At 40.3% G+C, this 24426-nt stretch overlaps 1 protein-coding gene and 1 long non-coding RNA gene across 3 annotated transcripts in view; one reads left to right on the top strand and one right to left on the bottom strand.

The window, feature by feature from the left end:
- LOC145440803 (uncharacterized) overlaps nucleotides 1-24426 on the top strand; it is a 94685-nt gene that overhangs the window by 12746 nt on the left and 57513 nt on the right. For both annotated transcript variants that reach the window (XM_080318552.1, XM_080318553.1), the window contains exons 13-28: nucleotides 482-684; nucleotides 2713-2909; nucleotides 3627-3812; nucleotides 5326-5755; nucleotides 6867-7088; nucleotides 7482-7612; nucleotides 8656-8866; nucleotides 8926-9056; nucleotides 10325-10579; nucleotides 11471-11623; nucleotides 14727-14925; nucleotides 15728-15846; nucleotides 16942-17053; nucleotides 17116-17264; nucleotides 21206-21361; nucleotides 23742-23875. In XM_080318552.1, coding sequence (XP_080174678.1) covers nucleotides 482-684; nucleotides 2713-2909; nucleotides 3627-3812; nucleotides 5326-5755; nucleotides 6867-7088; nucleotides 7482-7612; nucleotides 8656-8866; nucleotides 8926-9056; nucleotides 10325-10579; nucleotides 11471-11623; nucleotides 14727-14925; nucleotides 15728-15846; nucleotides 16942-17053; nucleotides 17116-17264; nucleotides 21206-21361; nucleotides 23742-23875 — 2988 coding nt within the window. The remainder of the gene's footprint in view (nucleotides 1-481; nucleotides 685-2712; nucleotides 2910-3626; nucleotides 3813-5325; nucleotides 5756-6866; nucleotides 7089-7481; nucleotides 7613-8655; nucleotides 8867-8925; nucleotides 9057-10324; nucleotides 10580-11470; nucleotides 11624-14726; nucleotides 14926-15727; nucleotides 15847-16941; nucleotides 17054-17115; nucleotides 17265-21205; nucleotides 21362-23741; nucleotides 23876-24426) is intronic.
- Nucleotides 1-24426, bottom strand: part of LOC145440810 (uncharacterized) — a 300641-nt gene that overhangs the window by 220489 nt on the left and 55726 nt on the right. The gene's annotated exons all lie outside the window — the stretch shown is intronic.

The following is a 24426-nucleotide window of genomic DNA, read 5'->3' as shown; positions in this document are numbered from 1 at the left end:
AATTGCTTTAAGGTTTGAAAAAATATAATTCAAACTTATAAAAGGTTCCAACCCCTATAGCTAAGTGAAAATGCTGGCACACTCAACAACGTCTTTTCATTGTGCCGCATGCTCGAATGTTTGGTGACCAGGTTGTTTAGTGCTGGTGTTATAAGATAAAGTCTTATGTAGTCAACTTCTATTTCTTGCCGAATCTTCATTTGTTTGGTAACAATTGGCGGACATCGTTGTATGGCTCTTAGGGAATTGCGATTAAAAAATCGGGACAACATGGCTCTTTTGACGAAAATCGGACATACGCCCTCGACTAATTTATCATGGCAAGACACCCCAGATTTTTTCTCCAATACCCATAGTCGAATAAGGTACACTTGATGTCGATGTACACTGCTCATTTCTGAATCCGAGATGCATTAATTACCAGTGATACTGAAAGCGCACCGAGTACACTTGTGTCACGGTAAACGCTATCCATCCACAGGTATTCATCAGCGACATACGCACAGAGCGGTTCACGGCGTGGAGTCCAAATTTAGGTTTGACCAGCCTACGGCAACTGGTGTCGTCCACTGTTGGTTCGCAATTCGTAATGAAAGGTGACGCCTGCGGCAGTTGCCTAACATCTTCCGATAACTCAAAACGTCTTACTCTGAGCTCGTGTGACATGAGAGATTATCGTCAAAGGTGATCTAGCAGTAATTACTATTGAATAGTATATTCATATTAAAATGAATCCGAATACTATCGGCTGACACTAGTCAGGGGTAATCGTCAGCAACTAGTAGAGAACAAAATACGACGTCAGCAGCCTGAAATTTCAACTATGAGATAGTTTTATGTACTATTTTTAGATGGGACACAAACTCCTTTTGTTGACACGGCCTTGGCTGACGAGTGTCAGCAGAAAATATTTGGGCTCATTTCAATATGAATATACTATTCAATTGTATAATGAAGTTCTGTACCTCCAAGAAGCTCTAGTACTTATTTGTATGCTTGCGTTATTATTACAACAGAGGCAAACTATTTCCTACATTATGAATTTTATTCACCATATTACCGAGGTTCCCTACTCACGGGAGTCAGTAGAAAAGCTATTAGTCATTAAATTAAAGGAGACTGTTGAAGGAACTACAATATACAATAGAATGTATCATTCATATTGATAAGGATGAATATTTTTGGATGGCAAGCGACAGGGGCAATGATCAGTAGCTAACAGAGAATTGGAAAGAACATTGCATATCAGTAATTACCAAATATGCCATCAACGTCACCTATATACTACAGCTTGAGTCCAATAAAATCACGCAACGTATAGTGTCATTGTTAAGCTATATATTTGTATTAAATGATGATTGGTCCCTTTTGAAACGAGTAATTCGTTCGTTTTCTTCACAATAGAGCGGTCATGCTGTAAAAGTTTTTGTGAAGCAGCTGTTGTTTGTTCATCATGTATTTCGCTCCTCAACATGTCCTGAATTAATTTTAAATCATCAATTGCCAACCTACCAACAATGCGCTTTCGGAATTCCCGCCGGTAGCAGACTTCTTGAACACCTAATCAGCAAACTGCTGCTGCCGTGATCATTGAATCATAGCAGATTAACCAATCGAGAGCTGTGGTTATGCGATTATTAGTGCTCTCGCCGTTCTATGGTCGGTGACACGCCCATTCTTGGGTAGTTTCTTTTAAATGCTTTGATCGAAATCTTAACGGCTTTCCTGTGAGATTCTATCAGGCTCATTGTGGTTTTTATCAGTAATATAATCTATGGAATGAGACACTAATACGGAGCAATTTCAAGATTTTCCAAATTTCGGACAACCCTAATGCGCACGGTTGTAACCAAGTCACAAGGTCCCGAGTCACAAGTCAATCTCACATATAGTTTTGACTCGAGTCAAGTCGAGTCATTTTCAATTCACCACCGATTCAAGTCCGAGTTCAAGTCGGTGAGTAGAGGGTCGAGTCCAAATCATAGTATTGTGACTCGAGTCCGAGTCCAAGTCTATGTGTTCATTGTTCAGTTTTAAGGTCAATCCAGTTCAAACTACTTTTTCAACTCTGCTCGAGTGATATAGAATAACTCACATACATTATATCGTAATTTTCCTCAGCCCTATCAGTTTCTCACCCTATTTTCCAAGTGTCAGGACTGATAGCCTAAATTTTAGATTCTAGTATTCTTTGAAGTTACAATGAAATGTCTATCTTGGCCATCCTAGTCTCGAGTCATACGACATGGTTAAAGTCATGCAAAATGACTCGAGTAGCCTACAAGCCGAGTCGATACAAAAATTGACTTGAGTTGAGTCGAGTCATTTTATGCATCTAAAAAATGACTCGAGTCAAATCGAGTCACCAAGAAATCATGACTCGAGTCATTACAACCCTGGGTATGCATATGCACAGATCGTGTGTATGTATACTAGCATTAGCATAAGTCGGTGTATATGCCTCAAAAACATCAAGGACAAAAATATACCAGGTCCTATTTGTTGTCACAAAGAAGGTTGTCTGTTTTTGATAAACGCAGACTGTAATAAATGAAAGAACGAATCGCCTCTCCTGATGACGCAAAATCTGTTGACTCGATAAATTAATAATTCGAAGTTACGGTTTTTTGTACTTCGAAGGTTCTGTACACCGAATAGCTTGATTTTCTTTGCGATACCATATCTGGATATGTGAGGCTACATTTGTGACAGGTGGACCAAACGGGAGAAGTCGTTAATGAACGTGGCCACCGGATTATGCTTGAACGCTTTCGACATGAGATTTTACGTTGTTCTGGACGAATGCAAGACGGGCGATAAGAAGTCGGAATGGGTTTTTAATCTGGTGGACGGATCTTTTCGGATTCGGCTCGATTCGACGAAATTTTATCTCACCTGCGGCTGCACAGGTTTGTTATCGGCTCAAGATGTATCCGGATTAGGGGGTTGCCCGACATTATGAAAAACGACAGATCAGCAAGCGTCACTTTGGTATTTGGTTTCACAGCCCCTAGACTTACCCTTACCTCGGAATCGACCCTTAAGTATATTCTAACTTCTAACCCAATCCTCAATCTAAACCAGGGTTCACCAACACACGGCGCGCGAGGTCATATTTTGCGGCCCGCGTTCTGATTTGAGATTTCGGAAGAACGCCAAGTAAAGCATTTTGAAATGCTGAAATTGATTTCAGTTTTAAAATATTGTTGCTGTTGTTTCAAAGTAAGCTATTGTCCTGTGGGCAACATCACTATTCCTCACTAGCTGAAACGGCTTTGGAGATGGCAACAGCATTCCATCGAGAGAGAATCAGCTGATATGATTGGGCTATTGGACATATTGCCTTGACGTGCAATGCCCCAGACACTGCCATGACCGAGACGCTTAGAAATCATCTTCTGGTTTTCCCCACAGGATCAAGTTTTAGGAGGAGATAGTCTTTGCTAGTAACAGGTTTCGCTAGCGCCATTACTGATTCCTTCGTAGTTCGCTGATGATGTCATCTCAACATTAACGTCAAGTTTTGGAACCAATTATATCCAGCACAAATTCTCCTGTCTTGACGACTCTCACCATGTAAATAGCCTATGCCATGGCCTAAAAGCGAGTATTCTTGCTGTCGGCAGGTTACACTTCCGTTTGCCTGAATCCCGACAAGAGCCAGGCTGGAAAATGGGAGATGACGCTCAACGAAAAGGCTCCGTCTGCGGAAGAGGAAATCTCGGCGGAGTCTGTGAGTGAGGCGTTCATGTTACGCTCTGCGTTGAATTCTACCCTCTGTGCGTACCCTTACAAGACAAAAGACGAATCGGGTGAGACGGATTTAGATTTCATATCATAGATGTGTCGAATACCGTAAATTTCTAGTGAAGTTATCAGTAGAAATAAAAATTTTCAAGACCTGTCAAAGCTACTTGAAATGGGAGTAGAAAATGAAGGATGAAAAGTACTTGAGTACCGTTAGAAATTATAATTTAATTCGAGTACTCGAAATGTGCCCAGCCTTGAGAAAATTACTTGTTGCGCAGCGGTGGCTCTGCGATATGTTAAACCAGGGCCGGCCAACCCGTGGCCCGCGGGCCACATGTGGCCCGCGAGAAGGTTTTGAGTGGCCCGCGAGGTAATTTCCGAAATTTCTAATATTATCAAAAATGGATTGCACAGATTTTGAGCTTGCAAGGCCAACCAATAATTTGATTAGTCTGGCCGCAATACTTGAGATGTGATGACTAGTATATCAGTTCCGACGCATTGACAGATCCATCAGCCATTCACATATTGGTATATCTTCGTACACTACAATAAAGCAGAATAATTTGCGAGAGATTTATCAAAGGTGAAAATTTCTACAAGCTTAGCGCAATATGTTGCCACTCGATTTCTTGTTTCTAATATTATTGCCCTTTCGTGAAAATGGAAGAACACCTAATGTATCAGATGGAGTATAACTATATTCGCAATTACGAGACAAAGTGTCGTTCAACATATGCGACCTTGCGTTTGCGCTCGCAGTAAGACCATCGACCATGTAACCTAGGCAGGAAATGATTGGCGCATGTTGGTCACAGCTATCGATATCGATATGTCCATGCGCCGAATAGCCCAGTCCTTGCAAACTTAGCCCAGCAATATACAGCAGGCCCGCAATACAGTCAAGTGACAATATTATTGACCATTGAACTTCAAAAAATTTTCGCACTTCGCGCGGTTAGTGCCCCGCGCAAAAGTTCGTCAATCAAATGTGGCCCTTAGGCCAAAAAGGTTGGCCAGCCCTGTGTTAAACGGTTAGATGATCTCACAAAATTTTGTCATAATGTTCCATAGAACCTGGCTGAACCCGACCACCGCATGTGCCACTAAATATACCCGAAGAAGCAACTGTAAGAACTAAATTAATATCTATTTAAGATATACCTTCGGTACAGTTTTTCAAATTTACGATTGGGTAAATTTCCAAAGCGGTGCCTTAACAAAGGAATTTTCGGCGTCCCTGTAGAAAACTAGCTAACCAATATAATAGGCTTAGCTGACTTGGCCACTTTACTTGACAGGGCGCGAGAGATCTTCACTCTAGATATTACTTTATGAAGTATATTTCAGACGCTTCAAGGTACCAATTATAAATCAGTCTCCTCATTTTAGTGACTCGATCTCTTTTACACTCAAACAATACGATAAAGTCGCGTGAGATCATACTTTGTGTATTTAATATCATGGCTCAATAATAAACCACAAAATGTAGCATCAGGTAATATATATCCTTCATGAGACGGTATTAAGACGGTACAAGATCACCTATACTAATTCCCTTGTCTTGTGTTACAGATAAATCGTTCCGAATATCCATGGTACCGTGCGTCCTGCACAACACCGGGCAACTGTGGTGGTTCTCGGACGACGGCTCTTGGATCAGGCACAGAGGGCTGGGCAAATGCGTCCATTCGTGCAAGGAAGACGGATGCCTGGTTACTTTGGAAGACTGCTCTCAGTCTCAGAGAGATTTTCAATCTTGGAGCGTGGTTTCCGCAATTGAAGAAAGTGTCGATCGCGTCTGCCTCAAGTCCAACCGAGAGACGTGTTTGTCTTTGCGGCGCGACAGTGACGCAGACATTGTCGACTATATGCTGTCTGTGAAAATCTTGAAACAATCCAGGCGTTGGATTGGGGAGATTGCCGGAGGCGTGTATGTTCCGTTGGACACTCTCAACGATTGCGTGCCTCCTTGGACTGCCATGGGGGATTACCGTGGGGCTACGTGAGTATGGTTCATTCATTCATTTGGAAATTTTATCAGTTCAAAACACCACAAGGTTGCAATAGAACAGGGTTTCTCAACTTTTTTGTCTCCGCGCGGACCCTCTTTGGACTGTCGCAGACCCACGCAGAACCCCTCCCTCCCAGGGTTGTAATGACTCTAGTCATGACTCGACGCGAGTCAAGATTTTCTGATAACTGGACTTGACTCGAGTCATTTTCTCAAAATACAGAAATGACTCGACTCGACTTGAGTCAATCTGTGTATTGACTCAATGTGGACTCGAGTCATTGTGCATGACTCGAACCAAGTCATATGACTCGAGACTCGGACGGCCAAGACCGAAATTTCATTGTAATTTCAAAGAATAGTAGAATTAACCACAATATTGGGATTTCGTATATTGGTACCGGTACTTGAAAACACGGCCGGAATCTGCTAAAAGTGAGGAAAATTAGTATATTGAAAAAACGAACGATTCTATATCACCGAACAGAATAATAAAAAGTGGGTTTTAACAAGATTCAACTGGAAACTGAGCAGCCAACACAATGACTTGACTTGGACTCGAGTCATAATACCACGACTCGGACTTGACCCTCTGCTTGCTGACTTGGACTCGGACTTGACTCGGTGGTGAATTGAAAATGACTCGACTTGACTCGAGTCAAAACTATAAAAGTGAGATTGACTTGTGACTCGGAGCTTTGTGACTTGGTTACAACCCTGCTACCTACCTCCTCCAGTTTTTGTTTAAATTTCGCTCGATTATCGTGCAACCGTCATTTGTCTTGTGCAAATAATAACTGTAGGCTCGTGATAAAGAGCAACGGAATGACTTTTCTTGAAATTAACATGAATCATAGTAGTCATGTTGAAATTCTGAAGACTTTTCTTATTTTAAAGCGAATTCTGCAGCTACATTTCTTGAAATACGCAGTCGCGTCTTGAAAATCAGCGCAATTGATTTGATAAGAGCGAAGGCCGAAAATCAAAAATATTGTTGTTCGTTTCGGAATTGAGAGCAGCCCTAGTTATATGGAAATGCTCAGGCTTTGGTATCGTGTCAAACGAATCACACAAGCGGTATACCCGTCGCCTTGAATTCCAGATCATGGACGTTGAGCGGCATCAAGTGTCAGAAGTGGGCCGCGCAATGGCCGCATCGCCACCCGTTCAACCCCGACACGCATAGGGGTGACGGTCTCGATGAAAATTTCTGCAGGAGGCCGCCCGGCATTCCCACGGACAAGCTGGAAGATACGGCCACAAACGAAGCGTGGTGCGTCACTCTCAATCCTATGTTGCCGTGGGAAAGATGCGACGTGACGAGGTATGCGAATGGAATTACTAACGGGGTGATGAAAGTTATCAGTGTCGCTACTTGAGTAGAAATAAAAATAACACGGTAAATTTCTATAGCTGAGATTTTTAAGGCATGTCAAAAACTCCTTGAAGTAGAAGTAGAACATGAATGGTCTGAAAATTAATGCAGTAAGCAGTTAAAAAGTAGAATTCATACGAGGCCCTGTATGCTTTCACCACATAGTCGGAAGTGGCTATTTTTAGAATGTATTTTAGGGACTAACGTTAAGTGACTCGCGTAGTGGATCGCGTAGGTAATAAAAATGCTATCGACTTGATTGTATTTTGTAAATCAGTCATTTCAAGCCGTTTTTCCTGGTGCTTGTGAAGAATAGCTTTTTTTTATTGCTGCTATTGGCAGATGTTCGGTTGCTGGTGTAGCTATGAATTCAGTCACTGGATTATGGAAACCAAGCGGCGGTGAGATTGAACGGCCTTTTGTATGCCAAGCTGTTCAAGAATGCTACATCGAGAACGGGGTGTCGTACTCAGGTTGGTAACTGGTGATATTGCGATATATTGATATGAAGAAGTTTTCCCTAATAACTCAACTCAACTGAATGGTTTTATAATCTATTTGTTCAACGGAAAATGATGTTATAATATGTTCTTTTAGCACTTTTGTTGATGTACAGATGTAGTACGTACCTTGTAGTCAACTTTATCAAAATAAATGTAGTTTTTGCTAACAGAAGGAGTTCATGTACCATCTAAAAATTGAGCTCTGTCTGCCTCGAATATTTGAAATTTGATGCTTATTATTAGGGCAAGTTTTTGCAACTTTCGCTACTTTTTTTACAGCTTCCTAAATACGCGTAAGATATGTAGAATTCTGTTTCAAGCCCGTTGAAGGAATCTTATAGTGATGAAAGTATTTTCGATTCTGGTGTAATACACGGCCAAATTCGACTGTAAATCAGCACCGAAATAACGCTTTTACTGGTATTTCGGGAGCTGAGCCGGAAAATTGCCTTTTTTTTAGTCAACCGAGCAAAATGTGGTCAAAATACAACTTCTGCAACTTTTGTTGAAATTGAAAAAATAAATGCAACTTTTTCAGGTTTTTAGGGCAACAAAAACTTGCTATGACTGTTGATATGCCAAGTTCTTTTGAATTCTCTACTCTTACGACAAGATAGCGTAATGATGAAGCGTCCATCTTCTTCCAGAAGGTCGTGGGTCGTGGGTTCGATCCCTTAATGAGTCAGACCAATGTCCTGCTTAGTAACACCGGTATCAATGACTTCCTTTTATCGCTCAGCATTACCGGATTAGCATGGAGGGGTGGTGCACGACTTGGAAATCCTTACCATGATATTTCTGCACCTTCCATGTCCAGCGGCATATGCACATCGTGTACTCATGCACATGTCGTGTGTATGTATATCATAAGTCGTTTTATATGCCGCAAAAACATCAATGACAAAAATATACAACGTCCTATTCCTACATGACTAGTTCCTGACGATTACCATTGACGACTGTCTGCTGAAAATATTCTGTACCCCCATTTTGCACCACCCATTCCTCCACAGGCTACTACACTCACAGCGGGCGTAGTCCGTGCATGAACTGGCGCCAATACTACGACGGCGCGGTAGAATGGCCCGATCACGCGCGCTGCATGAATTGGAACAACGACACCTACAAGCCCTGGTGTTGGGTGAAGAAAGGCGTGGCTCAGTATTGCGAAGTCGCCAATTCATGCCCAGTCGCTTGCCGAGATCCGAGATCCCTGATGAGGAAGTGAGATGGTTTTGAATCGGGCTTGGCGACGTGATTTGAAAACGTTTACATTAATTTAGCATGCGTCTGGTCAATGTGTCGTATGCAAGCTCTTCGAAGAATTACATGCCAGGCAGTAGTGTCGCGGTCGTTTGTAAGCGTGGCTTCAGATCTGCGAAGGAGCATCAGACTTGGGAATGTGCCTCTAATGGTATGGAGCAGAGTCACAATATTTCGTTGACTCGAATTGACACGAGTCATTTTCTTAAAAATAGAAAATGTCTCGACTCGAGTCAATTTGTGTACTGACTCGACACATTCTGTATGAATTATTCAAATCTCGTGTATCAAGATCATAATTGATAAAGAGGCGGAGAGACTATCTTTCAACCCTTTGAATAGACGTGTTTAGAGTGAAAAAATGTGTATTGGGCCCAGGGTTGTAGTGACTCGACTCGAGTCCGACTCGAGTCACGATTTTCTGATGACTCGACTTGAATCGAGTCATTTTTTCAAAATACGGAAATGACTCGACTCGACTGGAGTCAGTCTCTGTATTGACTCGACTTGGACTCGAGTCATTGCGCATGACTCAAACCAAGTCATTGACTCGAGACTCAGACGGCCAAGACCGACATTTCATTGTAATTACGAAGCCAACACACTATTGGGATTTCATCTGTTGATACTGGTACTTGAAAATGCGACCAGAAACTGCTAAAAGTGAGGATAATTGTTTTATTATAAATGCGAACCATTCGATATCACCAAACAGAGTTATAAAAAGTGGGTTTACCAAGATTTTAACTGGAAACTGAGCAGTCAACCCTCTGCTCGCTGACTTGGACTCGGACTTGACTCGGTGGTGAATTAAAATGAGTCGACTTGACTCGAGTCAAAACTATAAAAGGGATATTGACTCGGAGCATTGTGACTTGGTTACAATCCTGATTGGGCCTATTTTTATACACATAAATAAAGGGACCCAATTGTAACTAAATATAAATAAATGGGGCCGCAGGGTGCCCATGGTTGGCATACGGACTTGCTGAGGTATACCAAGCGACCTTATAATCTGATACTATTCTCCATGATACGCGAATTGTTTGTACTAGCGGTCATGTTGTGTCATCATGGAAAGGCAATGTGGTGTAGTAAGATCTTCCACCACATTCGTAGCATTCAAAGTGGTGCGAGTAGCTTCAGGTTTTTCGAGCAATTGCTGAGCGAATTATAACTTTTCAAATCTGAAAAATACAGATATGTGTCACTTGAAAATTGCCAAATACTTAAAAAAATGAAAATACTTGACTGGGGCCTCGTGTTTGAGACCTCTGGTCTAGAACTCAAAGGTATTATGGGTAAGTGTGGGCAAGTTGATTTTTTTAGCTGTGATTCAGGGGAAAGTTATATCAACTCTTCTGTGTATGCTCGAGTAGGATGAATGACTTTGAGCGCCCCCTGCTATTTTCTTTCCAGGTAAATGGACGCCCAGGCCCGAACCTTGCACCAGAGTCATGTGCCCAGAACCGACCACTTTCGACAACGCCGTGATGGTGACTCCCGCAAATTTTTTCTACGGCTCCAAAGTGACTTATCACTGCAAGAACGGGAGCATGATCGAACCGGGCAGGAACTCAATTGAGATCACCTGCCTGGCAAATGGCTCGTGGTCGCAGTTGCCGTACAAGTGCGTGGCGGGGTGCAGGAGCGGATATGTCTCATATAACCGCAGTATGCTGAAATTTATATTCTTCTTAATTCCTTACCGTGTTCTTTTACAATATCTTCTCCTGGCACGCTTGAAATTAGAACGAAGACGAGGGCCGCGGAAAACCTAGTATCCTAGTGATTCGACTCATGTTCAGTATTGAATTTAATTAATAGAGTCAAGAAGTGCAAGCTAATTTTTATGAGTAGAGCATTTATACGTCTCTTGCGACAAGTAAATATTTTTTTAAGGAAAATTTTCACTTCGATATATAATTTTTTCGCGACACATCCAAGACATGTTGACAATGGGCCACACATGTTTATAAAAACAAGATCTCTTTGATGTAATGATTAACTCGCGTTGGTCACGATGCCTTTAGGAAATTACTTTTTATTTCTAGCTTATCTCGCAATATTTTATTTGTTGTCTAATGAAAGTCACGTATTTCAGATTTTCGCTACGTCGTTATAACAAATGATATTTGAAAACTTATCCTCACTTGAATTATGATACTTGACTTAGAATCGAATCTTCCACTTGATTTAGACCAGCAGCCACGGAGTGTTGGGTATTTTGCAAAAATCCTTTCGTTACCGTTTAACTGGAATTTTGACAGCTTGTGATTCATATTAAGTTACTCCTTGTACTGAATGATATTTGAGGAGTTTCATGGAGGCGCAAAACTTCAGTACACAATTGAATAGAATAGTGATATTGAAATGAATTCGGATATTTTATATCCACAATCTTCTTTCCAATTGTCTACTTGTTGCTGACGATTACCCCTGACGAGTGTCAGCCTAAAATCTTTCCTCTCAAAAGTTTAAGAAGCACTCCTCTAGGTGCTTGATGGCATTCAATTTTGTTGTGCGAAGTTTTTGAAAGCGGAAAATCACGGAACTATTGTTCAGGTTGTTACAAGCTTCACGTCGACAAAGACCACTACCTGAATTATACATCGGCTTTGAAATCCTGTTCGGCGAACAACGGCTCGTTGGCAGTGCCACGTACGAGGCACCAGTACGAATTTTTGCAGAAATTTGTGGTGGGAAGGGGTTTGACAGGTATTTATCATTGAGCACTTATTGTGACCAATATTTTCCTGTACTCCGCTCATCTAATGGTTAATGGTTTCGGTAGCCGAAAGCCCAATTCCTCAACTAGTTACACACAAACTTGTACGAACTAACAATTTAGTTAGCTGACGGTCAACTAGCTACCGGTTTTTTGAGTAGTTCTAGTTCTAGTTCTAGTTGTGAGTTTTGAAGTGTGAGTAGATCTAGTTCTAGGGGAGAGGAGGCCAAGATGTGACACTTTTCTGATATTTCAACGCCACTCAAAGAGTAATGCCTTCTGAGGATTAATTTTGGTATCAATGGAAAGCCTGTGATCTGTACTATTTACGACTAGGGCTTGAGTTATATTGAACAACATACTTATGGATTTCTTGGTCCTCAAAAATCCTTGCTCAAATGTCTCAACTTACCACCAGGTGAGGGTAAGATGAGACACACTATGTTCAAGATGAGACACCAAGCAATTCTTGCTCATTACACCACCAATTCATCCCAAATCATGAATTACCTAGTAACATTGTGAATAAAATATAATAATCATGAAATAATTCACTTTTAACCGAATGGCATCGGCTGCAATTTTCGAAAAATTTTGTTTCAATTTTCAAAATCAAAAAACTGTGCCTTAATGGGATTGGAGCACGGTAAACAAGGTAGCGTTCGATTCAGAATTTATTAGTATATTCATATTAAAATGAACCCGAATATTTTCGGCTGACACTCGTCAGGGGTAATCGTCAGCAACTAGTAGAGAATTCGAAAGAACAGCGTATATCAACAATCGTAACACAAAATATGACGTCACCAGCACGAAATGTCGAATAGGAGAGCGTTCAATGTACTATTTTTAGATGATACACGAACTCTTTTTGTTGACACAGCCTTGGCTGGTGTATTTTGATAAAAGTCGACTCCAAGGCGCACAAATGAAAGTGTGAGCGACCCTTTCCGAGTATGCGGAATCTGTCGTCTCGATAATTTTTCGCACAGGCGGGATTATCCAACAAGTGTTTGCCAATTGCAGAATTTATGGCCTTTGATTGGTCCGCAGGAGTCGACTTTTATCAAAATACGCCAGCCAAGGCTGTGTCAACAAAAAGAGTTCGTGTATCATCTAAAAATAGTACATTGAACGCTCTCGTATTCGACATTTCGTGCTGGTGACGTCATATTTTGTGTTACGATTGTTGATATACGCTGTTCTTTCGAATTCTCTACTAGTTGCTGACGATTACCCCTGACGAGTGTCAGCCGAAAATATTCGGGTTCATTTTAATATGAATATACTATTCAATTGTATATTGAAGTTCTGTATCTCAAAGAAGCGATTCAGAATTTCAACTCGAATCCGATTGCGCCACTCAAATCATTTCGAGCTCTGTGTCTGGCCACTTATATCAAGAGCAAGCCGAGAAAACGTTGGTTGGAAACAGAAATGCTAAATTGCGGACCTTAGTATAGGTATTCGTCGACCATACAGTCTGGTGTACTGTATAGGCTCAGAATTCATCGTTCTAGAGAGCCCTGAGTCGACGGTCTACGTCTAGCAGGCGCTAATTTCTAATCGAAACAATACCCACCGTTTTAGTCAGCTCGTTGCAGGCCGCCGAGAGAGCGAGTCATGGCTAGTGATGCGCGCGCGTATGGTAACTTCTAAGGCTTATAACTCAAACTGTTGTGACCCTATATTAGTCATTTTAGTATTCGTAGACGGATATTTACAGTCCTTACCATAATGATTTACTGCAAATGCTTATCATTACTACAACGTAAGATATATATCGATGTACGACAGCTCTTTGTATACCCAGACGCACGCTTTTGCGTAGGTATAATCGCTGAGTAATATTGTATGTATTCCGAATTATACTTTCCCATTAGCCGTTATTTAGAATCATATAGATAACAACAATTCACAGACACAATCTATGAAGGTTTATGCCTATTAGAACACGATATATTTCACGTTATGTGACGGGTATTCAGCCATGTGCTTGAGGCTGGTACGATAGTCTGACGGAATTCGCTTCCCGGTTTTCAAATGAAACCTTGAGCGTTATAGAACTAACTAGTATAGTTGCTTTAGCACAATATAAACAGAAACTGACAATCGCTATTCATAGCAACAAACTACAGCTGGTTATGACGAATAAAACCAACTAAACGACAGTGTATATGGCGGGTATGAGGAACGCGCGTGTCTGCGAAATGATGCTTCGGCGGATATTTTTGTCACACGGCCTATCACATAGCTTTTGATCAGCTTAGATGTAACTAATATCAGATATGAAGATATGTGTGGACTTGTATGGACACTAGCTATTGACATAATGAAACAACTATGCCCAAAGACGGCTAGAACGAAACATACAGAACGTTATCTGAGAGTGGTCAATGACGCGCGAATTGCCGACACAGTGCATTTTGCAACATATTTATCTACGGTGTTTGATATACGATTTTGACGTCTTCGATATAATAAATATCAAATAACAAGGTATCAATGAACTGGTACGAACAATATCTATTCACAGAAATGAACAGCAACGACCTAGCACGATTAATATGTAATATATCGTGGTTTCAATTACGGCACTCTTCTCTCGTACCGGCATGTCGAAAAATAGACACGCCGGTGCCAAACGGTTAAAAAGAATTTGTACATCATATACAAATTTAAAAGACATCAAAAACCAATTATCCATGAGATCTACCAACAATAAGAGTTTCGTTATTATTTTGTCTTGTAACGTCACATCTGGTAAACCACTATATAAATAATACCTTTTGTGTGCCTTCAACAGTAAATTTTTAGTCTTGCGAGGCCTTCAATAGAAAAGCTCTCTGCCCCGCGTCTCATCTTGGCCTCCTCTCCCCTACTTCTTGTTGCGACTTCTGTAAAGTGATTAGTTCTAAATCTTGTTGCGACTACGGTAAAGTGAGTCCGGTAGTTCTATTTCTAGCTCTAGTTGCGAGCATTGAAATGTCAGTAGTTCTAGTTCTAGCTCTAGTTGCGAGTTTTGAAATGTGAGTAGAATATAAATCATTATTAAAAATAAAATCGTAATTTTGTGTCACCTTGTTTTATTAGACCAGTCTTATTGGCTCGGGGTGCGTAACTCTTACGATGAAGATGCGGCCGCTTCAGGCATATTCAAGGACTGGGTGGGAGACGGGGTGAACGGAGAGATACCCGAACAGGAATTACACCTGGACACGTTTCAAAATTTCACGTTCATGATCACGAGCTTTTCTCACAAATCTGGAGATAAGAAATCTTTCCTCGACCAGTGGGTTTCTTTGAGATGTTTTTAATAGGATCAGTGAGGGTGACATTCAATTTACTGGAGTCTGGGGTTATTAGCAGGGTTGCCATCGACATGGATAAAAAGCTAGAAATTTGTAAAATGAACTAATTACTCAAAATGATCATCACTGTTGTCCGGTCCTAATCACAGTTTCATTGCCGTAAATATGGACAAATTCAGGACAAAACTCATAACTAAAGACAATTTTTATAAAATATCATCAAAATAAGGCAAATCTATGGCACGGTTAAAACTTTACGAGAGATTTCGTGCGGATTCCGATCGGCTGTTTCGGATTTGGATGTGATAGGAAGTGAAATCGAATTTGGATTCGGATATGAAGCTGAAGTAGGATTTAGATTTGTAAGAAATCCACTGGTTTGATGTGAGCCAAGTTATTTTGTAAACCCAACAATTTCACGGGGTAGCCTGTACAATTTGATTTTTTTTTCATTTTTTATTCAATAAATCCAAATCGTTCTCCTCTCATAGAAACTTGGTGTGTGGAATTTTTTTACGCAACCTAACAATTTTATCAAGTATCCGGTCAAATTTGCAAAAAGTTATTTTTTAAGAGACGAAAAATAGAAACACACGAAAGACAGAATACAAACATCCTGTTCCCATACATATTTTGCGGCATGCAATGTTGTCCGCATACAATTCAGTTTCAAGCCGTTGAAATTTTTCATGGGTTCCAATGCGAAAACGCAAATTCGTTCTTGCGCTTGTAAGAAACCTCGTTGGCCAGACCTGCATTTTCCAATGGATACTCTATCGTCAGGTGCTTGTATGCTGACCTCGAAACGAACAATGTGCTCGTGAAATCTTGCGTGTACGCCGACGCCGACTACATGAAATGGATGTGGATTAAGAAGCAAAATCTTTACAATTTGAAATCGGGTTGGTGGGCTCGTTTCTATAGGGGTCACAACTTTCTCTGCGTAAGAATTGAGGTATTCAGTGACAAAATTGTAGAGCCTCTTGGACGTACAGAACTTCAGTAAACAATTGATAAGTATATTCATGTTGGAATGGATATTGAAATGGAAAAAAATATTGTAGATCAACAATCGTATCATATTTCATTTCAATACGAATATACTTTTCAATCGACAAAATTATCTTGTTTATTCCGTAGTGCTTCCGTGAATTTTGCTAGATTGATTCACAAGGACGTAAGTGACATTGACTAGTGAATAGGAGAGAGAGAGAGAGAGAGAGAGAGAAAGAGGAGAAAGGGGAACTTTATTTGTGTACCGTGCAAATCAGTACCATGGAAAGCAGTAATGGATTTCCTTAAAATATAATATACTGATACACAAGAAGGCTTGATATAACAGTCATTAAAGCCTGAAGCATCTTACTGCATATGTCATTGCACTGAAAACGTATTAACAAATTTATGCTAAAAACAACAACAAACGAAGCATCACGGATATAATTTATATCCACCGCCTGTTTTCATACATTGTCTCAGATCAAACGGAACAAATTTAATGCTGAAACTCCTAGATATCGGGCATAATTCAGAAGACATCCGACTTTCCACCGCATATGTCAATCGAAATGCACAAAAATGATAGGCTGTCGTCAAATTAATAATATCCCACGATAGACTTATACTACATTAACAGTACAGGCATTGATCCCTAAAAGGGAACCATGGATATCGTATGATTTATTAAGACAGATTTCTAATTCGTTGAGTAGTTGTTTCATCATCGAAGCGCATTTTATAAATGCTGAATTACCTTGCCTTAATCAATACTATTGTCTGTTCAGGGGGTACTGTTGGCAGTTTTTCATAGGTGAATTCTTTCGAGATTGCAAGATGTAGGCTAGCAACTGACTCGAAATAATGAATGCAGTAGTTCTTCATAGGTATTCCATGGAACACTATGGGTCAATATTGTTTTTTGTTACATTTACAAATGAGATTAGCCGTACATTTCACATGATCAGGATCATTAAAATGCTCATTTTGACGTGTTTCAGGATTGTGTTTGGAGATGCGCGGAGCGTATCTCGGCCTATACGAGTGCGACCCTGACGATGGCTGGCAAATGTTTACGTGCGGCCCGGACAACGGATACGTTCTGAGAAATTCGTAATGCTTTAATGCAAAATCCGCGATGATTTCTTCCGAATTGTTTATATTTTTGTCCGCAGAGCTGACCGTTATAAATTTGTCACACTGAAACAGACCACCAGCGACGGAGATATAACAATCGCGGACGACGCGACTCTGGAGGAGAAGGCGATGTGGTTGACTTACCCCGATCGTCAATATCTGTGCCATTGGAATATCAGGCCACCGGGTTAGCATTCTAGGGGATATTTAGATTTTGAATTCGTCAAAGGGGCTGCTCACACGTTCATCTGTGTGCGTTGGAGTCGACCTTTATCCAGTGTTGGGATGACTCGAGTCACGTATGACTTGACTTGACTCGAGTCACTCTGCTAAAATGACTTGACTTGACTTGACTCGGCGTATCAGAAATGTGGATTGACTCGTGACTCGGAGCAAAATTCACGAGTCAATTTCAAGTCATCAAGTAATCACTCTATCTAGCATATGGTCGTATTGTTCGCGAAACGCTGATGTGAAACGCCGTCAGAGCGACCAATCATTCAATGATCGTGCGTTTTACTGACCCTTCATTGTTCTCTCAAAAATAAATTTTCCGCGAACGAAGTGATTGAAGCTTACAGTTTACGTTGCCGTAAACTATAGTAAAATAATTTAATAGCAAGATGTCTATTTCTGTTCTCTGTTCTTACCTTAACCAACCCTCTTGTTTTATTGAAATTGAATTCTAATATAGTTAATACATTCCTCAACCATTGGCGCAGGCTCGAATTGCATCATATCAATTTGTAAATGGGTAATGTATTGCTTCTTATCAATTCGATTTTCTATTAACTAGTTGCTAATTTGGCTGGTAACTAATAACTGGGGCTATGTCACATATATGTGAGCGATACAGGTCCTTCTTGCGTGTATATTTGACTCTATAGTCGTTCATCAGTTCAGAATCAATGACCACTCAATCTATATTTCAGCCAGCTAGCAAAATGCAATGACGTAATCATGCCTATTACTTCAGAAAGGCAACTTGACTTGAATTACGACTTGACTCGTGACTTGACTTGACTTGACTTGACTCGAGTCACCTCCGAAAAATCAGATGACTTGACTTGACTCGAGTCACCTTTGAAAATCGATTGACTTGACTTGACTCGAGTCAAAATGTGCCTTGACTCGAAATGACTCGTGACTCGAAGGTAGGGACTTGATTCCAACACTGCCTTTATCAAAATACATGAACCCAAGCTTTGTTTACAGAGGCAGTTCGTGTACCATCTTAAAATAGTGCATCTAACTCTCTCTTATTTGAGATGTCATTCCAAGCCGGTGACGTCATATTTTGTGGCACGATTGTTTATATAGAATGTTCTTTCCAAGTCTCTACTAATTGCTGACGATTACCCCTGACGAGTGTCAGCCGAAAATCTTCGGGTTCATTTCAATATGAATATACTATGCAATTGTATGTTTAAGTTCTGTACCTTCAAAAAGCTCTTCAAATAATCGTTTCCGCTGTGGAAGCCTTGAAACACCGATTGGTCGTATCAGAGCATATAAAACATGTAACACTGAGTGATACTAAAATGCTCAACTTGGCTCTAGTCAATTTCAGTAAAATGGAGAATGACGCAAATCGACCCGAGTCACTTTGCGTATGACTCGAGTCATGTAAATCAAGACACATTCTATATTTCTTGATTCAAGTCTTGCGTAGCAGCACTCATACTTGAATAATGTTCCCTGAAGCCGTCTACCTGTCTGACCGCACATGCTTAGGGTGAGAAAAATGAATATATTATGATTGTGAGGGTTTCGATACCACCCATGAGGTTGAAAAGGTGTGTTGAACCTGACCTGAACTCGATAAAGAACAGTGAACACTGTGACTTGAACCTGAGCTCAAGTCCCAACATTATGACTCGGAATCAACCGTCTCCTCCATGGACTTGATTTGGTTGTGAATTGAAAAGGACCTGACATCACTGGAGTGAAAACTATAGAAGTTAAATTGACTTGTGACTCAGAACGTTATGACTTGATCACAACCCCGCTGTTCTCAAATACCAGAGGTGGTCAGAAACGAAGTACTTCTACTTTTTGGAAGTACTTAAGTATTTTCCCTCTACTTCTGGTACTTACTCAAGTAGATCTGATTTTCTCTACTTCTACTTCTACTTCATAATATTTAGTGATTTACTTACTTACTTTTTGCTATTTTCAGTTTGTCAAGTAGAAGTAGTTTATTCCCCCAATACGAAAGATAGCCTGAGGAATTTTGGGGCTGTTTTCACGGAGTACCAACATTTGATATTCATATAAGTCAAGTAAAGGCCAGAAATTTTGTTGCACTTCGCGCACAGTAGTTATGGAGTCAGAAATATGTTTTCACGAAAGTATCAGTGAATATAATTTAGGTACCGGCAGGACCTACGATAACTTATCGTTATCGTTATTATAGGCCCAGGTACCGGATTGCTTGGTTCCGCTCACACCGCATCGTCACCTATATCAAATATTTCATCACAGTAAATATGGCCCACCATAACGTTTAAACTACCGTTTTACGATCTAGCAATTACCTATCATATCGTAATCTAGCAGCCCATTACGTGTCTTGATAATCTGGAAAATCCAGCCTTTTTGAACGTTACGCCTGTTTTAGCAGATCAACTTTGAAGCTTTATGGACAAAAGACATGAAATATATTTTCCGCTTCTTAGAAGTGGTATTTGTATTTCACTTTCAAATGCGAGTATCACACTTTGATTTCTAATTACTTTCAGTTCTTTCGTCTGCGGAACATACGTGTAGAAGCATAAAAAAAGTGTGGTAATGCCTCTATTTTTCGGAAATAAAGCTACACTAAACACAACTTTTACGATCCATCCACAATATTTGTTATTAACGTATACTATTCACGAAAAGTGATGGAACCGTATCCGATACAACTTCCACGTATAGCTCTTCGCCTAAACTTGGGGTCTTATAATATGGGGTAGGGCGCCATGCCATGATCTTCTCTAAAACGTGGTCTTCTAGTAAACAAAGAGTTGGTATCGCATTTTCATATCAATACGATTAGTTGCATACCATGATGCGAAAGAATGTTTATTCTGTCGTAAATTGATACCCCCTGAGATGCATCAATACGAATCAAGCTCCCTGCACCTTCCGCATAGCTCAATTCGCAGCTTTTGACAGTCCATGCGAACGAATTAAGACTGTTTTCAAAACTACTTACTTACTTGAGTAGATTTAAAGTCAGTGAACTGCAAAATCGGATGCACCCACCACCTTCAAGTAGCACCAGCACGCGCACATTCTTCTACAGCTATCATGGCAGTCAAAACTCGTGCTACTTTCAACTTTTTTGACCTACCCTTACAAATACCATACTACCATGGTTCAGAGAAGGTTTCATTCGACAAGACATTGCAGCATGAACACATTGGACAGACATCATAACCATATTGCAGAATTAGTTTCGAATATTTTCGGCTAGTTGTAACTTTGTTTCTGGTTAATTTTGACCAGACGTGACTTTTGACTTCAAGTCGAAAGAAAAAAATCGTCAGCTCGACAACCAAAACGGACAGTCTACCCCTTGTTATAGGACTGGTAGCACTCTAAAGTTGTTTTTGTCAAAAGTCCAAGCAAATATAAACCAGCCAACTCTAGGCCCTAAATGTATCTAGCTCCGCTGCACAATTGGGATTCTTCGGAATATTTATTCTGTTTGGATTTTCTGGATTATGGACAAGATTTTTCGGATTTGCATGGGTATTTGGATGAGATTGTTCGTATTCGGAAGGATTGCTCATCAGAGCTTTGAGATGTCGGATGGATTCGGGTTCTCAGAAATCACTATCATCATAATAGTAGTATGTACGTTGTACATTGTACCTGACCTGTACAACAACATAAAACCGATTCGCAAATGTCAATCATCCCCGAGCAGGTTTAAATGCAACGGGTCAACGCCTTCTGTAACTAATCAAGTGCAACGATCTCTCACATGATGGTAGAGAAATTATCGGCCAACATCGCCGGCATCGCCTCGTCTGATACGGCCTTAAATGAATAGTGGATCCCAAACAAGACACATTTTTCTATTCCGAATCCACTCCCGTTTCATTCTGGACGGAGGCTGGAAGCGTTTGTTCTTTCCAGGTGAGATATTTCTCGTTCACAAAGGCGGCTTTCCCACCTTTGCCAGTTTCCACGCCGAAGATCCGGACCATTGTCTCGCCAACTTGACCGGCTCCAGGCTTGCCACCGTCGCTGAGATTCGGACGTCGACCCACGTTCTGAATGGCGTGCAAAACTGTACGTTCGCATCTATTTGAATTGTTTCATCTCGATTTGACAGTAACTGTGTCAATCCTTTTTTGTCTAGTGATTAACCTCTGATTAGCGCGGACCTGTGATATTTTTGGATGGTTGCCTAAACCTTCTAATTTTTAAATTTAGGATATATCATCACTAGGGTGATTTTTTTACCTAAAACGGAAGATTCTGAAAAAAAAAATATAAATTTTGTCATTATTTTACCTTAAAAAACTTAATTTTGACAAAATTTGGGCCTCATGAATGTAAATTAGATGTTTTCACACTTCATGTTAGAATTGTACTACTTATCCTCATTTCTAGTTACGACTGTCTGTCTTTATGAAGTAGTTTGGCCTGAAAAAACTTTATTTTGACGAAATCTGGACCTATGAAGAACACCAGCAGTTACACCACGGATTATGGTAGAAATAAATAAAATTTGTTGTAGTACATCAAAAGAGACCTTAGAACATTCTCGGGTAGAAAGTGTCTGTCCTTACTAAGTAGCTTGCCAAGAATGGAGGAAGAACGTTCAACAACAGCAGTTGTTGGCTGGCAACACTCAAGTTTGGCGTACACTGGTATGGTGACACGTGTTGCTTCATTCTGGCAATGTTGTCTACATCACAATTTTTCATCATGTGCTTCTTGATATAATAACGATGCCCACGCAGTCTTGCTTCAGTTAGGATATTGCGGTACATTGAGCATAACATCATGTTAACCTATTTGTTTCATTTGACAATTTATGATTCACAACTGAGCAGACAATGGACCGTCTACAACGGATGTAAAATGTCAAATGATAAGTTCACGGACAGTCCAAACATCTACGTTACAAACAAAATGCAGGTTGCAGAAAAATTTCAACCATATAAACAATTTTGACAATTTTTTGACCTAACTCTACAATTTTGACCAAATTTTGATATATTTTAACATTTTAACATCAAAAATCGTTCTAGTCAACACTACGGCAAGTTTTTGTTGCAGTAGAATCTATGAAGAGTTGTATTCATTTTTCACAAAAGTTGCAGTGAAGAGTTGCATTAAAAAGTTGCATTTAAGGCCGAGTTCCTTGAAATGATTAAGGTATGAGATACTCGAGTTGATCCGTATTCAAAGCACAGAAGCAAAACTCAGGGTTTGCGACTTCAACAAAATCAATAGACTGAAAAAATTGACCCTGTGACAATATAATTTTCGGCAGTCTAGTCTGAATGTACGTCAAATCAGAAAGGACCTTAAATTTAAACGACAGTGAAATAATCAAGCAATCTATTTACATATAGTGTCAAATATTTCCAGTAGAAAGTTAGTTGCATGAAAAATCGAAAAAAGTTGCAAAAAGTTGCAATATAAGATTCCTCCAAACAGCTTAAAGCACCATACTACATAACTACTGAGTATTTAGATAGCTGCCGGAAGCTGTAAAAAAAGTTGCAAAAACTTGCCCTAGTCATCACTTTGGCCCAATACTTATTACAGCCTCATTGCCATGGGTTCAGAAGCGGGAAAACTATGGCCCGTGGGCTGCTGTCCGCGAAAGTCTGAAGGAATAATTATAAAAATATTGATAAAAACGTATGAAAAATCCAATTATTCTACTGTTTATCCTACTAAAAACTTGTTTACCTGTCGCGTTTCATCTTGTCAATGAAAACTTTTATGCAGTCGACAATTACACTTCGGTTCCGTGCACTTTCGGCCAAATGAATCGGAGAAATGACTTTGTCTGAGTTTTGCGGAAAATCAATTGCTCGTTTCATGGTCATGCGTAAAGACAGACCACATGTTAAAAAAAATGTACTTGGAGCTGCGCTATATTGTAGTAATTTGCGCTGATCACATAAAATGCGCATGAGCTCCACCTTCAGGTTAACTGTATTGCACGATATTTGGATGCCAAACGATTCAGCAAATATGGGATACTGTATTACTGATTAACACACATATTGGTAGTATTGTTCAGTCATTCTTCAAATACAATATGCTAAGCCATGTAGCAAGGTGCTGAAATGGTATATTAACTTGATATAAGTTCAACACAAAGCACGAGGAGTTGAAAGCAAAAAGCTTTACGCCTCTCGCTACTTCGTTTTTCGAAAAGCTAACGATGCTGACTGGCGGCAAAATCCACAAAACGTGCTTTGGCGGAATTTTATAAAGGGCTGAAAAATGATGTGACCTCAATACCACAAAGATCGATGAAGTGCACTGGGTCCAATTGTGAAAATCTTTTAACTGATTTATGAACACAGTGAATTTCCAATTTAAGACCACATCATGTTCAGGGCGCAGTGCCCTTTTGAACCGAGCGGCTTAAAGTGCCGTTTTGCACTTCCGATCTACGACAGATTTCATTCGTCCATTTTAGATATATCATGGTGCGCGTGCCTGTTCGCCAGAGATAATGATGGCTCTATCACAACCAAGCTGGTGAGCAATTTCGCCGGTTGCAGCGCTCACGAAATACCAACGACTATTCGGGACAGGACCAAAGATTGCCATGTAAGCCGGCAAGCCGCATTCAAAAGTTTTCTGTTTTCTACTACTACTTATGCCCGATTAGAGTATCGCCATGCGGGCTGGGCAAAATCGAGAGAGAGTCTTACTTTTATATCCAACCAAAATACAAAACAAACAGAGGGCAACAATGATGACATAGACAACACGAAGCACTGAATTTGGTGTGGATGGGGATGATCGATACAGCCTTTGAGGTCAACCAGTATGACCACACCCGCATCAAATAAGTGCAGTGTTTCTATACAATCTGGCTCTAATGAATGGTTGCTGTTAAAAATAACAAAATAAAGAAAGTGGATAATAGCAAAACAATGAAGCAATGTCTGGGCTAGGTTATGGCAACAACGTTAATATGACGATTAGAGGTAATCAAGTAGGTCTTTTTTTCGAAGGATTATATGGCAATTCACGGATATGTCGTGGTCATGCATTCCATATGATAGGTCCCGAGTATTCTATAGATCTCTTAGTAAAGTTGCTATTCGATGGGAGTGAATAGATATTTCCCTTTGACGAGGATCTTGTATTTTGGC

This window comes from Botryllus schlosseri, chromosome 6 (assembly GCF_051294905.1).
Source record: "Botryllus schlosseri isolate E-star chromosome 6, Bs_hap1, whole genome shotgun sequence".
In the NCBI taxonomy this organism is placed as follows: domain Eukaryota; kingdom Metazoa; phylum Chordata; class Ascidiacea; order Stolidobranchia; family Styelidae; genus Botryllus; species Botryllus schlosseri.
This window is presented reverse-complemented; position numbering and strand designations above follow the sequence as displayed.